This window comes from Chiloscyllium plagiosum, chromosome 38, assembly GCF_004010195.1.
Source record: "Chiloscyllium plagiosum isolate BGI_BamShark_2017 chromosome 38, ASM401019v2, whole genome shotgun sequence".
Lineage (NCBI taxonomy): Eukaryota > Metazoa > Chordata > Chondrichthyes > Orectolobiformes > Hemiscylliidae > Chiloscyllium > Chiloscyllium plagiosum.
Window position 1 is genome coordinate 10,210,542 of NC_057747.1, and position 17,247 is coordinate 10,227,788.

The following is a 17,247-nucleotide window of genomic DNA, read 5'->3' on the forward strand; positions in this document are numbered from 1 at the left end:
AGCTTTTGGAGCACTGCTCCTTCGTCAGGGGTAGCTAGTGGGGCAGGATCGCAGGACACAGAATCTATAGTGTAATATGATCCTGTCCCACTAGCTACCTGTGGAAGGAGAACACTCGGAAAGCTTGTACTTCCAAATAAACCTGTTGGACTAACCTGCAGTTCTGGTCTCCAAATTTGAGAAAGGACATTCTGGCTGTTGAGGGAGTGCAGGGAATTCACGAGGCCAATTCCCGGAATGGCGGGACTATCATACGTTGAAAGATTGGAGCGACTGGGCTTGTATACACTTGAATTTAGAAGGATGAGAGGGGATCTGATTGAGACGTAAAAAATTGTTAATGGATTGGACACTCTAGAGGCAGGAAGCATGTTTCCGCTGATAGGTGAGTCCCGAACCAGTGGACACAGTTTAAAAATAAGGGGCAGGCCATTTAGAACAGAGTTGAGGGGAAACCTCTTCACCCAGAGAGTAGTGGATGTATGGAATGCTCTGCCCCAGAAGGCAGTAGAGGCCAAGTCTCTGGATACTTTCAAGAAACAGATGGATAGAGCTCTTAGAGATAGTGGAATCAAGGGTTATGGGGATAAGGCAGGAACAGGATACTGCTTGTGGATGATCAGCCATGATCATAATGAATAATAGTGCTGGCTTGAAGGGCCGAATGGCGTACTCCTGCACCTATGGTCTATTGTTGTGTGATTTTTAAAAAACTTGTAAACACAAACATTTTTATGTTGTAACAAAACTGAAAGAACTGTGGATGCTGGAAATCCGAAACAAAAGCAGAAATTACTGGAAAATCTCGGAGGCATGTAGCATCCATGGAGAGAAACCAGAACCAACATTTCGGATTCCGTGATCCTGCTTCTGCAGAAGAATCACCATAGATTCAGCTGGGCCTGCTGAGCTTTTCCAGCAATTTCTTTCTGTTATAGATTGTAATGGTTGGTTTGTCCTCTGTGAGCCTTCCCTACCTGGAAAGGGATAAAAGTCTCTTAGTTGCACCGACGCGATTTATACAAAAGTAGCCAGCCAGGTTCCACACTCTTGGCATTCTATGATTGAGTTATTTCATTAATTGGCTGTACAATGTGAGTGTTTCTCTCCTGAGATCCATGCAGCCTCAGGTTTTGAAGCAGTTGGAAGTGCACCTGGTGATATGAGGATTGTGCATTGTTTTAATTCCAACAAATGCTTTTACGCATGAGACCATTCCTTTTAACAGTTATGTCGGTACCTACAAGTATTCCTGATGAAGGGCTTTGGCCCAAAATGTCGATTTTACTGCTCGTCGGATGCTGCCTGAACTGTTGTGCTTTTCCAGCACCACTCTAATCTAGACTCTGGTTTCCAGCATCTGCAGTCATTGCTTTTACCTACAAGTATTTCAAAGCAAGGAGCATGCAAGTTTTGTGGGAGTTATAGAGTTGCCTCGATTTTCAGTTGCTTTATCAAAACTCTGGATCAAAGTTTAAAAATATAGAGACACTCCTTTAAAACAGTTTGTTTTCTGAGGGCTGAGAGACTTCCTCAAAAGATAGTGGATGCAGAATCTTACAATGATTTTAAGACTGAGGTAAATGGATTTTTGATGACCAAGGGGTTGAAAGATTTATCAGGGTTTTGCAGGAATGTCGAGTTGAGGTTTGAATCGAATCAGGTCTTGCACTTTGGACAAAAGAACACAGGCAAGGACTATTTTATAAAAGGTGAGAAAATTCATAAAGCCGAAGTACAAAGGGATCTGGGAGTGCTAGTGCAGGATTCTGTAAAGGTTGACTTGCAGGTTGAGTCCATGGTTAAGAAAGCAAGTGTAATGTTGTCATTTATCTCGAGGGTTGGAATGTAAAAGCAGTGATGTGCTACTGAGACTTTATAAAGCTCTGGTTAGGCCCCATTTAGAATACTGTGTCCAGTTTTGGGTCCCACACCTCCAGGAAGGACATACTGGCACTGGAGCGTGTCCATTGGAGATTCACACTGATGATCCCTGGAATGGTAGGCCTAACACACGATGAATGGCTGGGATTGTATTCATTAGAGTTTAGAAGGTTGAGGGGAGATCTAATAGAAGCTTACAAGAGAATGCTTGGCTTAGAAAGGGTTGACACCTGGGAAATTGTTTCAGTCAGGCAGGGATACTATGACCCATGGGCACAGGCTTAGAATTAGAGGGCGTCAATTTAGTTCAGCAATGAGAGACATTTCTTCAGCCAGAGAGTGGTGGGCCTGTGGAATGCACTGCCAAGGAGCGCAGTGGTGGCTGAGACGTTGGGTGTCTTCAAGAGATTGATAAATCCTTAATCTCACAAGGAATTAAGGGATAAGGGGAAAGTGCGGGTAAGTGGTGCTGAAATGCCCATCAGCCATGATTGAATGGTGGAGTGGACTTGATGGGCCGACTGGTCTTTCTTCCACTCCTATTTCTTATGGTCTTATAGGTGTGATCTTATTGAATGGCCTACTCCTGTCCCTTGTATATGTCAGCAGCTGACTAACCTCTGTATGCTTATGTAGTTTATTCAGTTTTTTAAAATGTAAATTAATCAGATCACTTTATTCATAGTGAAGATTATTCACCATCATTCAGCTTGTTTGTAAAATTGATGTTGCTTTATGTGGAATAGAGTCCTAGAGATGTATAACACGGAAACAGACCCTTCGGTCGAACTTGTCTATGCCAATCAGATATTCTAACCTAATCTGGTCCCATTTGCCAGCAGCCGGCCCATATTCCTTCAAACCCTTCCTATTCATGTACCCATCCAGATGTTTTAAATGCTGTAATTGTGGCAGCTTATTCAATTCATGTATCACCCTCTGCATATAAAAGTTGCCCCTCAAGTCCCTTTTTAATATATTTCCCCTCTCATCCTAAACCTATGCCCTCTAGTTCTGGACTCCCCCACCCCAGGGAAAAGACCTTGTCTATTTACCATATCCAAGCCCCTCTTGATTTTATAAACCTCTATAACGTCACCCCTCAGCCTCTGACGCTCCAGGGAAAACAGCCCCAGCCTGTTCAGCCTCTCCCTATAGCTCAAGTCCTCCAATCCTGGCAACATCCTTGTAAATCTTTTCGGTACTCTTTCAAGTGTCACAACATCTTTCCGATAGGAAGGAGACCAGAATTGCATGCAATGTTCCAGCAGTGGCCTAACCAATGTCCTGTACAGCCACAGTGTGACCTCCCAACTCCGGTACTCAGTGCTCTGACCAATAAAGGAAAGCATACCAAATACCTTCTACACTATCGTATCCACCTGCAACTCTACTTTCAAGGAACTAAGAGACCTTGGAGTGCTGGTTCATTGTTGCTTAATAACACCCTGCAACACTTTCAGATTCTTTGACCAGCCCTGGTCTGCTGTGAAGTTTCTGGACTTTGTGGTTTACGCTGCGGATTTAATCAAGAGCTGATGATTTGAAAAAGACAGAAAAAATTACTGTTTCCTATTCAAAGTTTTTAAACTTGCAACCAGCTGGCAATTGTCTAGTACAAGAGTGTTTTCAAAAGTAGCATAGCTCTTTACATTACAGCCTAAAGAAACTTTAATATTTCAGAAGTGCTCCAAAGCTTTCTGATATCAGCAGTAAATACTGTAAATTTGCCTTAGGGTTTGCAAGCAGTCCATATCAACTGTGATATTTGATCAATTATAATTATTTTTCTCACTTCAAACATTTTGCATATACTTTTAAGCATTTTCTTGTTTTAAATCCTGCAGGTTGAGGAGGGAAGCAGTTGTACGTGAATGCATATTGTCAAACCAATTCCAACAACATGAACAGAAACAAACGTGACATCCAATTCTACAGCGTAGAGGTGGGGGATTCAACGTTCACAGTGCTGAAGCGCTATCAGAACTTGAAACCCATCGGTTCGGGAGCACAGGGAATTGTTTGGTGAGTTAGCAGTTTTGACATCTACATTCAAACACAGCAAGGCCAAAACAGTTGCATTCTGGATAGTGTAGCTGTAGTCTTTAATACAAATCTGTATATCGACCGTTTGCTTAATGTGATTATGCATTTTCTCTTTTTATAAATTGATGATTCTTTATTTCTTCTTTCAACCAATGGTATCTTGCTCTTGCTGTGCTCTACACCTGTAACCAAAAGGAAAAAAATTCAGCTTAGAAATGATGCAGCCAGTATTGTATTTAATGCAGATCTCTAAAACAGCAGCAACTTCATAGGCATGCAGCATGAAAACAGAACCTTCAGTCTGACCAGTCCAAGCTGACAATGTTTCCAAACTAAACTAGTCCCACTTGCCTGCGTTTGGCCCATATCCCTCCAAATCTTTCCTATTCATGAACTTATCCAAATCTCTTTTAAATGTTGCAACTACACTTACATCCACCACTTTCTCTGGCAGTTCATTCTACACATGGACCACTGTAAAAATGTTTCCCCATCATGTCCTTTTTAAAATCTTTCACTTCTCACCTTAAATATGCTCCCAAGTTTTAAACTCCTGCCCTCGGGAAAAGACCCTTGTCATTCGCCTTATCTATGCCCTTCATGATGTTATAAACCTCTGTGGCCACCTCTCGGCCTCCTGCCCTTCAGTGAACAAAAAAAAGGTCCTAGCCTTTCCAGTTTATTTTTAATAACTAAAGCCCTCCATTCCAGGCAACATGCTGATAAGTCTGTTCTGAACCACTCCAGTTTAATAATATCTTTCCTATAGGAGTGTAACCAGAACTGCACACAGCACTCCAGAACATGCCTCACTGATGTCCTGTACAATCTCAACATGACATCCACTCCTATACTCAAAGCAATGAAGGCAAATGTGCTCCGTGTCACCTTCATCACCCTGTCTACCTGTCACACAAACTTCAAAGATTTACATACCTGAACCCCTAGGGAGCAAACAGAGAAGAAGACTATCCAATGAAGTACAACTGTTATTACTTAGGTTTATGCTTTTCTTAACTGATGTTCCCACATCACAGCAACAATAAGTTGTCACTTTAATGATAGTAAATTACCTAAGCTTTCTACCAATAAAGACACTTTTGATGCCACATTATAAAGGGTATTAGGCGAGATGACCAAAAGCTTGATTAAAGGAAGTAGGCCTTAATGGAAATCTTAAATTTAAAATTAATCTTAAAATTAGGGCAGCTCAGTGATTAGCACTGCTGCCTCACAGCACTGGGGACCCAGGTTCAATTCCAGCCTTGGGAAACTGTCTGTGTGGAGTTTGCACATTCTCCCTGGACTGTGGGAGGAAACCCACGCAGACACAAAGATGTGCAGGTCAGGTGAATTGGCTATTCTAAATTTCCCATAGCATTAGGTACATTAGTCAGAGGGAAATGGGTCTGGGTGGGTTACTCTTCGGAGGGTCAGTGCGGACTTGTTGGGCTGAAGGGTCTGTTTCCACACTGTAGTGAATCTAACCTAATCTAAATAAGGGAGAATGGTGAGGAAATTGTTTAGGGAGAGATTTTCAAAGCTCAGAGCCGATGCATTTGAAAGCATGGCCCTTGTAGAACAATTAAAACCAGATCAGCAAGAAACGAGAGTCATATGAAAACACTCTTGGCTTGTTGGGATGGAGGAGGTCACAGAGATATTGAGAGGGGTTTGGCCATAAGCAAGCAATGACTAAGATTTGACATTGTCAGGTGGCTGTAGTGATTGGAACCAGGTGGACCTCATTGACTGAGGTGCTTGATTGGGGTTGTTAACTTGGGCCAATCAGGAAATCCTGGGTGACTAAGATGAACAGGGGATTAAAAATAAGCACTACCGCACTTAGGTGGTAGTGTGGGGGTTAATATATAAAAAAAGATAAAAGGGTTTGCTGCCCAACTGCTTGTTCTATAAAAAAAAATGAACAGGGGATTGGTGGTAGTGTGGGGGAGAAAAAAAAATTAAACAGAAGTGTTCCAACTCTATTTTGATTTCGTCCCTACCCTCCAATTAGAAAAAAAAATGAACAGGGGATTGAGAATCCCCTCAGTTCAGGGGGACTGATTCCTATCTTCCTGGATATAGCCTGTGTACTGTGCGCAAGTGAATAAAGGATAGTTTGGTGATGGGGTATATGTCTGTGCCATTGTTTCACTGACTAACTAATGAAGATCAGTAAGCTTGTGTGATCTGGGAATGAGATTTGGCTTGAACTGAGAAACAGACAGTAGAGTTTGGGATGAGCATAAGGTTGGACCTTGGGAAGCTGAGCAAGTGAGTTTGAACTAGTCAGGGATGAAGGTGTCAGCAGCAGATAAGATAGAGTTGAAGCTTAAAGATGTAATGGTTGTGAAAGGCAGCAGTATTAGTGCAGATCTGTGGTTAGAAACTCATCTCTGCGTGAATACCAAGCAACAGTTCTATTGCAAAGACGAGGAAAACCTAGCTCTAGTTTTTACTGTTGGTTGAAGATGCCTTGGAATTTTAGCCTCAAATATGTGATGTTGGATTGTTTATATTTTAGCAGTTGTTGATGAGGTCATGTATTCTCCAGCAATGTCATCTTACACTTAAATGTGGTTTAATGTCAAAGAAATTCTCCCCTTCATATTAAAGTGGCACTCTGTGTATTTTAAAGGACTTGGGAGTAATTTTAATAATCAAAAGATACCTGAAACTACTGGAAAATAGCTTGAAAAGCTAGTATCAGTCTTACAAATGTCGTAAAATGCTGCATAGTAAACACTCTGCATTTACTGAGTGATTCTGGAAAAGTTGATATTGTGGTGACAAGGAACAATTTTTTTTTAGATTAGATTACTTAGTGTGGAAACAGGCCTTTGGCCCAACAAGTCCACACCGACCCTCCGAAGAGCAACCCACCCAGACCCATTCCCCTACATTTACCCCTTCACCTAACACTACGGGCAATTTAGCATGGTCAATTCCCCTAACCTGCACATTTTTGGACTGTAGGAGGAAACCGGCGCACCCAGAGGGAACCCACACAGACACTGCGAGACTGTGCAAACTTCGCACAGGCAGTTGCCTGAGGCGGGAATTGAACCTGGGTCTCTGGCGCTGTGAGGCAGCAGTGCTAGCCACTGTGTCGCCCAAATTTGTTCAACAGCATTTATCATGCCAGCTGAACTCTACTCTTCAATCGTAAAAACTGAAAATGCGAGAGAAACGCCAGTCTGGCATCAACGCTGGAGAGTGAATCGGATTTAATGTGATTCTTCAGAATATAGAGTTAATCTTGATCTAATTTATTGGACTTTGAAGAAGTCGTGTGTTGAGGATATCCTATCCTTAGCTTCTAGAATGCATTTTATTAGGTACACATCAAATATTATTGTAAGCATGAGGGTTGTGGTTTATTTTGGCAATATGGACATTGAAGGAAGATTTCCCAGCTCTCAGGAAATTGGATGTAAATGGATCGTGTTCTGGTTGGAACAATCTAATCCATTGAATGTCACAGGGGTCAATGTTGGGGACACACTATATTACAATTTGTTAATTTATACATTTTGGATGAAGTGGTGGAAGGTATGGTTGTTAAATTTGCTGATGACAAATTGAACAACTTATTCCCCAACAAAATAAATAGGAAAGCAAGTTTTGAAGGTCTAAAAAAAGTTTGCAAAGAGATATACGTTGGTTAAGTGAGTGGACAAAGATCTGGCAAGTAGAATATCATGTCAGGAAAATATAAATTTTCCAGTTTGGCAGGAAAAATGTTTAGAAGAAAGCCTACTTAAATTGAAAGAGACTGCAGAGTTTTGATATACTGAGGGATCCGTCTGCCCTGCTGCTTGCGTCATGAAAGGTTATATGCAAGTACTACAAATAATCGGGGCAGACTTGATTTGAATTTTTCATTACAAGGTTAATTCAATACAATGGAGCTTGCAATCAAGTTGTGTAGAGTATTGGTGAAACTATATAACTGGAGGATATTGTGCAGTGTGAGTCTCCATATTTAACTGAGGATGTGAGTGCAATAGAAGCAGTTCAAAGAAGATTTATCAGAATGTAATATGTAGAAGGAGGGAGGTTGCTTTATGAGGAAAAAGTTGAACAAACCCAGGTTGGTATCCACTGCAGTTTAGAAGAGTACAAGTTAATTGAAACATTGGATTGCTTCCAGAACGAGCTGTCACTGTTTCAAAATAAGGTGTTGTTGATTTAAATCCGAAATGGGATGAAATCTTTTGATGATGGGGGGAGTCTTTGGAACTCTCTTCCTGAAAAGATGGTGAAAGCAGAATCTTTGAATTTGTTTAAGGTAGTTATGGATAGACACTTGAAAAGCAGAGGTGAATGTTTATTGAATTTGGGTGTAAATACCTTGTAGGGCTACATACCCTACTTCCCAATTTGTTTATATAATCAATTGTATCTAAGAGAACAAGGTCCAAGATATTTTTGTGCCTCTTTCAGAATGGTGTAACTATGAATGTAATGTAGACAGTATAACTACCTACAGTGCCTCCTACGCTCACTGTAGGAAATAGACAAACATGGGGTAAAACCAGAAGGTGATTGAGAAAGCCAGCCAGTCTGGCAGTCATAGAGATGTACAGCATAGAAACAGACTCTTCGGTCCAACTTGTCCATGCCGACCAGATATCCCAACTCGATCTAATCCCACTTGCCAGCACCTGGCCCACATCCCTCAACCCTTCCTATTAATATACCCATCCAGGTGCCTTTTAACTGTTACAATTGTACTAGCCTCCACTTCCTCTGGCAGCTCATTCCATACACGTACCACCCTCTGGGTGAAAAAGTTGCCTGTTAGCTCTCTTTTTATACCTTCCCTTCTTAGCCTAAATGCGCTCCTCCCATCCCAGTGAAGAGATTTTGTCTATTTATCCTATCCATGCCTCTCATGATTTTAGAAATCTCTATAAGGTCACCCTTCAGCCTCCAACACTCCAAGGAAAACAGCCCTAGCCTATTCAACCTCTCCCTATAGCTCAAATCCTCCAACCTTGGGAACATCCTTGTAAATCTTTTCTGAACCCTTTTAAGCTTCACAACGTCTTTCCAATAGGAAGGAGACCAGAATTGCACACAATATTCCAACAGTGGCCTAACCAATGTCCTGTACAGCTGCAATGTGACCTCCCAACCCCTGTACTCACTACTCTGATCTATAAAGGTAAGCATACTGAACGCCTTCTTCACTATCCTACATACCTGCAACTCCACTTTCAAGGAGCTATGAACCTGCACTCCAAGGTCTCTTTGTTCAGCAACACTCCCTAGGACCTTACCATTAAGTGCATAAGTCCTACTAAGATTTGCTTTCCCAAAATGCAGCACCTCACATTTATCTGATTTAAACTCCATCTGCCACTTGTCGGCCCATCTGGTCAAGATCCAATTTTATTCGAAGGTAACCTTCTTCGCTGTACATACACCTCCAATTTTAGTGTCGTCTGCAAATTTACTAACTGTACCTTTTATGCTCACATCCAAATCATGTATATAAATGGTGAAAAGTAGTGGACCCAGCACCGATTCTTGCGGTACTCCACTGATCACAGGCCTCCAGTCTGAATATCAACCCTCCACCACCACCCTCTGTCTTCTACCTTTGAGCCAGTTCTGTATCCAAATGGCTAGTTCTCCCTGTTTTCCATTCCATCTAATCTTGCTAACCAGTCTCTCATGGGGAACCTTGTCGAACACCTTACTGAAGTCCATATAGATCACATCTATCACTGCCATCAGATCTGGAGAGAGAGTTGATCATTCAAGTGCAAGTGACCCTTCTTCGCAAATGATGTCTTCTGAGCTGCAGAATGTCTCCAGCACTTGTCTTTTTCTGATCTCTCGCACCTACAGTAGTTTATTTGAGTGTTTAAAACACACTGGATAGCTATTCAGATGAGCTTCTAAGAAGCTGAATAATTAGCAGGTGATTTTCAGTATCCAAATGTGGATTTGTACTATCCCAATAGATAAGCTATTATTAGCAGTACCTGGGAGGTGGTTGGTTGCTCCCCTGGCCAAGGTCCTAAATTTAAAAAAAATGACAATTGCAGACTCATCTTATGAGAGATTCCTTTGTAAAGAATGGCCAGGCCTTTCAAATGCACATGCTATTCTTTAAAGCATTGAACCAAAACACGCAAATTGATCTGATTTAAATTATGATGAAACAGTCCCCAGATCAAATCTGAAAGGTATAATTGTGTCCAAATACAGTAAGAACAGCTGGTAGCTATTCTAGTATATCATGATTGGGAAAGTTGTATCTGAAGAGCTATTTTTAAGTGTAAAGTGGCATTTTTATTCTCTTTTATAGTGGTTACTTTTGATATTCTTTTTATCTGTTAGTACACCAATATATTCAAGTTGGTACATCACATTGTTTGACAATTTATAGATTTGAGTGTTTTGGTGTTGTCACTTCTGATGTACTCTTCCTTGACATGTGTTTCCTTTTACAGCGCAGCCTATGATGCGGTTCTGGACAGGAATGTAGCTATCAAGAAACTCAGCCGACCATTTCAGAACCAAACTCATGCAAAAAGGGCTTACAGAGAATTAGTCCTCATGAAGTGTGTCAACCATAAAAATGTAAGCAGCTATGAGATGTCATTTTATCTTGTAACTCGTTGCCCGGTAGATCCTGTAATTCCAACTTCTCGGAACAACAAAACAAAACTTCGTAAAAACAGATTCTGCAAATCTGAAACGGAAACAGAAATTCCTGAAAAAGCTTAGCAGGTCTGACAACATCTGTAGAGAGAAAGCAGAGCTAACGTTTCAGGTTCAGAGACCCTTCATCCAAAATTCTGATTTCTCTCCACGGGTATTGCCAAACAATGTTAAGGTTTAGATTAGATTCTCTACAGTGTGGAAACAGGCCCTTCGGCCCAACAAGTCCACACCGACCCTCCGAAGAGTAACCCACCCAGACCGATTTTTCTCTGACTAATGCATCTAACAGTACGGACAATTTAGCATGGCCAATTCACCTGACCTGCACATCTTTGTGACTGTGGGAGGAAACCGGAGCACCTGGAGGAAACCCACGCACATACAGCGAGAACGTGCAAACTCCACCCAGTCATCCGAGGCTGGAATCAAACCTGGGACCCTGGTGCTGTGAGGCAGTAGTGCTAACCACTGAGCCACTGTGCCGCCCCTCCATGGGTGTTGCCAAAAAATGTTATGATTTGCTTTTGGTTTATTTCAAGATTTCTTGAACACTTTACCACAGTCTTTTGACTATGCAAATGGAAGATGTTGAAACATGAAGTGATTTTAATTTGGGGTTATTTTTGCTGAGTAAATCATAATCTTGGTAACTCTCTTTCAATTCCTTCCCAGTAGCATCATTGGTGGATTTTGTCTTTGGCAACGAATTCAATAAACCAATCTTAATTTTTAAGTTGCTTTCCTTTCTAAAGAAAACAGATTTCCTTGCATGGCTACAAAACATTGGCAAGTTGATTTTGCAACCCAAATTTTGCAATATTTTTCTCATCAATATGCTTATTCATGTGACACCTACATTTTAGGATAGAAGTCAATGATTGGTAAACTTCCATCTGCTGATCAATTCAGCAAAAGATCAGAATATCTACTTGTGTTATACTACTTGCCTATTCTTGCCAAGTAAACTGATCATGTCATGTCTGAACATTTTAACTCGTGACTTAAGTAGCAATTAAATGTTTCAGTGACCAATAAGGGATTGGGACCTAGATGCAAATTGTTGGAATCTGCACAATCTCCAATTTTCTGTGTTAAATCATCAAATTGTCTTGCACCTTCTGGATTAGTAAAATGCAATTTCAGTGCTGATGTTAGCTTTGAGCCCTGATGCAGGTAGAAATTAATTCAATGCCAGAAAGCATACTATTCCTTCATGGTAAATTTTCAACTTATTACATTTCACTTTTTTGGCCTGAAATCTCCCAATATTTAGGAATTTCCAGAGGGATGCTTTAAGAAAAATAGGGCAATGAGTCTTCATATGGGCCTTTTGGAAATTTCTTTCCTCTGCCATTGAACATGAGGCTTCTTAATGCAAACAACAGAACAAAATGGCTTCTAGGAGACGCAAATGGACAATTCTGCTTAAAGCTACATAAAATTGGCTTTTAATCTTGCTAAAGCTGCATAATTGACTAACCACAGTCTGTCTCAACAAAGATAAGCAAACAATGCTTCCTTTACAGCATAGAAATAACTAGACTAGATAAGACATTACTGGCCGTTCTAGCTGACCTTAAAGTGCAGGAGCAAAGACTCTGTTCGTGAGATAAGAATGACTTGAGTGTTGGAAAACAGAGTTGGTTCCCAAGAAATATCATTGGGCTGAGTTGCTGTCAATAAATCTATTTCATTAATTGCTTGGTAATTGTCTGAATGTACTTAGAGTGGTACAGACCATAATCTTAAAGGAAAGTATAAAAACGTCTTTGTTTTAAGCTATGTGCGCAGCTCCTCTGAGGAACATGGAAGTGTTGAACCTCTGTGTTTCTGGACGATCTGTGCTCAGCCGTATGAGAAATAACGTGTGAAGACTTAAAGGACCAGACCGATTGCGAGTGTTTATTGACCGATCACGGAACAGCGATTCTTCCCACTCCCTCCACCCCTCCCCGGTGTCCAGATCTTCATAAGTACCAATTCTAGGCTGCATCAAAGCTCGCTCTTAAATTTCTTAAATTCAATTAGCACTGTTCAGTGAATTCATTTCCTTGCTAATCTTTGACCCTCTTATTCTTTCAGTGTTCATTCACTGAGCATGGCCATTAATGGCAAGACTTATTAGGCATCCCTAAATATCCTGTGACTGTGTTGTGCTTCTGCAAATGTGCACCAAGCTAGACCACTTTAATTGAAAATTAAGTGAGCCACATTGATATAGGACTGGAGCCACCTGAGGTCCATGCGAAGTGAGGGTAGTTTCCTTTGCCAAGGGGGATTAGGGAATCAGTTGTATTTTTACAGTAATTCTGATACCAACATTTTGTTTCCAGCTTTCATTTTGACCTGATTTGAAAATCTTACTGCCACGATGTGGTTGAGGTTATGATTTCTTGTTTGTTACCAGGCCTCTAGGTTGTTGATCCAGTAACACAGCTGTTATGTTACCATACCCTACATGCTGCTTCTATGTTACTGTGCAATGTTCCTTTAACAGTAGAGCTAGCATGGGGAGATTGCCCAGCCTATGTAACTGACCTGAACCAGAAAAACTGACCAAGGTCATACAGGAGCAGAAGTTCTGTCTCAATGTCCTCCTGGTAGAAGGAGGAACATTCAGACACTTGGATATCAACTTGGATTCTTTTCTGAAGCTAAATATTCTCATTCACCCCATATTTCAGTACTCCATAATCTGTTTGAACTCCAAATATTTTGAGGAAAAACAAGATTGAAATCAATACTTTATGTTTAAAGTTATCTTTTAAATCTAGTGGTGGAAATTTGTGCCGTGCAAAGTAATGCTGAATTAAATGTCATCTTAGGGAGTGTTTTTCCTCAAATAGCAGTGTAAAGGTAATGTTTGAAATCTAATTGTAATTAATAAAAAGCCAAAATTCACTGTGCAGTAAGACTTGGAGAAGAGCGGTCAAAAAATTTCATCTGATATTCTGAAGCAGCATACATAACTGCACAACTTCCTACTAACTGGGGGCTTCTCATGAAAAATTAGTCAAATTTGCTTTTTTTTTTCTGGAACAGACTGGAGGTGAATCCTCCATAAGTTTGATTAGATACAAAACATACCTCAACACGAGGAAGCATCTGTTATATATGAGCTCATATTTGAAATAAAACTGGAAATTACAGAGCATCTCTTATTGTGCAAGGTGCAAATGGTTACGAAAAAATGTACAACTAAGAGAAGTCACTTTCTAATATGCATCCCAGTGGTATACCCACTAAATCTAAATGAAAATCAGCATGCAATTTTTTTTTTTAAATGTCCTGAAGGAAGACAGATGAACTTTTTCTATAACCCACCTTGAATGTGTATTTCCCCCACTGGGTTTGAAGTTTTTGGGGTGTTTCTAATTATTCAGGGCCGCACCTCAGTGACCACCATTTTAAGTTAAGAATAGACCATAATGCCAAACAGTATTTAGTTGTACATGGTTCATGGACCCGATTCTGTCCTTGCTTGATTTTATTTTTAATCTGACAGAGGTCTTGGGCTGTGTCTGTGTGAACAATCTCTGTCCTCCTTTTGAATTTCCGACATGGGAAAGCTGAGGCCTAAAAAAAATCACATCGCTAAATTAATACAGATCAGGCATTGAACATAAGAACAGCATATCTGTTATGGTTAGTACTGTAGCAGGTATCTTTTTTTCACAGGATCATTAATCACCGTTTTAATTATCATTGATTCTACAGGTAGACAATAGAAGTGACACATCAGACATGAATCATATATTTCTCATGTTATGAATGTATACTCCCACCTGCTTCTGAAATAAATGTGTCTGCTATTGTTAATCATCTTTTTAAAGCAGCAAAAGGAAGCTGCATGAAGCTTTTTGGTCTCTACTGGATCAAAGTCCGGTTTGAGCCATTAACATAGATCTTTTTCAGCCTCTAAGCCTTGGACAACTTTTGCATCTGACGGTCCTGCTGTGAACTCCCAAATCACCAAAACCAAAAGTACGGGAAAGTGAACAGCTTGTTTTTCCTGGTTACTTTCCCGTGCCTTTTCTTTCGTATGGATGAGCTTCCTGATCAAGCATGGCTCTCCCTCTTCTTCAACCATCTTTATTGGAATTAATGTTTCTATCCAATTAATGTGTTAATTTGAGAAATGCAAATGTATTTTACGTGATATTTTCTGTGTGACAGTTTTGCTAATTGCAATTAGCAATTAAAATTTAATGCCTTCAGCAATGAAATTTAATAACACGCCTCATTGTTATAGCCCATGAAACAGCAATAGACTTTGAATTACCACAGACTAAATGTTTGCCGCATTAACAACGTGGTATTCAATCACTTTCAGATAATTGGCTTGCTGAATGTATTTACGCCACAAAAATCACTTGAGGAATTTCAAGATGTGTGAGTATTTTGTATGCCATTTTAAAGGGAAAATCCTGTGTTGCATTGCTCTCTGAACATCCCAACGTTAACCTGATGAAACGACCATACTTGCATGCCAGATAGCATAAGCAGCTCGTCATAGGACCAAATGGTTTCATAGCCAGTGGATCAGATCACCATTAAATTGTGAATGGTGGTGGACAATGAAACAGCTTACTAGAGGAGGAGTCTCCTCAAATATTCTCCTCCAGGTGGGAGTCTAACATATCAATGCAAATGACGAGGCATTTATTGTATCTGCAACAACTTTATTTGCCAGAAGTGCTCAGTGCATGATCCACCTTGGACTCCTTTACAGGTCTTTAACATCACAGCTGTTAGTCTTCAGTCACTTCAGCTCACTTTCCTGATCAAGAAACGTATTCAAATATAGGCCCTGACAACATTCTGGCAATCGTGCCCAATACTTATGCTCCAGACTTTGCCATATCCCTCGGTAAGCTGTTCTGGTGCAGTTGCAACACTGGCATCTACTTGGAAATGTGGAAAATTGACCACTGTCCTGTACGCAGGACAAATCCAGCCCATCTGATTTTTGCACCCTCTGTCTACTTCCAGTTGTCAGTAAAGTGATGAAAAGGGACAATGGCTTGGCAATAACCTGTTCGTTGATGGGATTCTGCCAGGGCTGCTCAGCTCCTGACTTCATTAAGCTTTGGCTCAACTATGGACAAAAGAATTGATTTCCAGTGGGGAGGTGAGGATCACTGATGATGACATTGAGGCCACATTTAGAGTCAGATATACAGCACGGAAATAGACTCTTCGGTCCAACTTATCCATGCTGACCAGATATCCCAACCTGATCTATTCCCATTTGCCAGCACGTGGCCTATATCCATGTCAACCCTTCCTATTGATGTACCCATCCAGATCCCTTTTAAATGTTGTAATTGTCCCAGCCTGCACCACTTCCTCCATGCCCCTCATGATTTAATAAACCTCTATAAGGTCACCCCCTCAGCTTCCAACGCTCCAAGGAAAACAGCTGCAGCCTACTCAGCCTCTCCAGATAGCTCCAACCCTGGCAATATTCTAGTAAATCTTTTCTGAACTCTTTTTCAAGTTTCTCAATTTGCAATAGGTAGGAGACCAGAATTGCACACACTTTTCCAAAAATGGCCTAACCAATGTTCTGTACAGCTGCAACATGACCTCCCAAGTCCTGTACTCAATGCACTAGCCAATAAATGACAATAATTGACTGTGTGTGTCTGATGCCAGTCAGGGGAAACTGTGCTGGCTGGAGTAACCCTTGCACAAAGGAAGGTTTTTTGGGGGTTGTTGGTCAGTCACCTCAACTCCAGAACCTAAATGCAGGCATTTCTTGGGGTCGTGTCCTAGGCTGAGCCACCTTCAGTCACTTCTTCAATGACTGTCTCTCCATAAGGTCATTTTATTGCACTCGTGCTGAACATTGTGCAATCGTCATTTGCAACTTTTCAGGTAATGAAGCAGCTTACGTTCAAATGCAAAAAGACCAGGTATCACAAAGCTAGTCCCTTTCTTTTCTGAAAGCTGTTCCATGGCTCGAGGATACCCTGTCCTTGACTTTATTCAGAGGGGTAATAAACCAGGCCAGGCTCTGATCAGTCTGGTTTGGTACAGAGAAGAAAAGGATTTTGTTTATATGTAAACAAATAAGACTTCAGGCCAAAGTGGTCATATTTTAGAACAGACCTGTCTAATGAAGGGGGAGTGGTCAGCTCTAGCTGAGCTGAGCAGTTTTAGTTCAGTCTTGAACTGGTTGGAAGTTCAACAGGGAGCTGTGTGGAAACTGTCTTTTCTGTCCTTCAACCTGTAAACATGTATTCCATTTATACCAGTTTTTAAAGGGAGTTTGCTTATTAGGACTGTTGTGTATATTCAGAACAGCATAATTAAGTCTAGTTAGAGAGGTTGAGTTCTGTAGGGTTCTTTATTCTGTTCATTGTGTTTCATTGCGTAATTTTGTGAACAAATGTCTTTTTTTTTAAATCTAGAATTCAACCTGGCTAACTTAATCCAGGTCATTTTCACTGTACGCTTACTGAAACAAATTGCAAAATTATCGTTTGAGCTGCCTGCTTAAGAATGTTTTGGGTGGTCTGGTTTATTCCATAACACTGGGCAGCTTCCAGGTATGGGCTAATAAGTGGCCAATAGTACACTCCCCATACATGTGCCATCTCCGAGTGATTTTAACCAACGCCCTTTAAC

The 17,247-nt window shown here is 40.8% G+C and overlaps 1 protein-coding gene across 3 annotated transcripts in view; it reads left to right on the forward strand.

Moving 5' to 3' along the window:
• Window positions 1–17,247, forward strand: part of LOC122541809 (mitogen-activated protein kinase 8) — a 116,448-nt gene that overhangs the window by 64,075 nt on the left and 35,126 nt on the right. For all 3 annotated transcript variants that reach the window (XM_043678813.1, XM_043678814.1, XM_043678812.1), the window contains exons 2-4: window positions 3,732–3,909; window positions 10,401–10,530; window positions 14,948–15,006. In XM_043678813.1, the coding sequence (XP_043534748.1) occupies window positions 3,788–3,909; window positions 10,401–10,530; window positions 14,948–15,006 (311 nt within the window). In that variant the 5' untranslated portion in view covers window positions 3,732–3,787. The remainder of the gene's footprint in view (window positions 1–3,731; window positions 3,910–10,400; window positions 10,531–14,947; window positions 15,007–17,247) is intronic.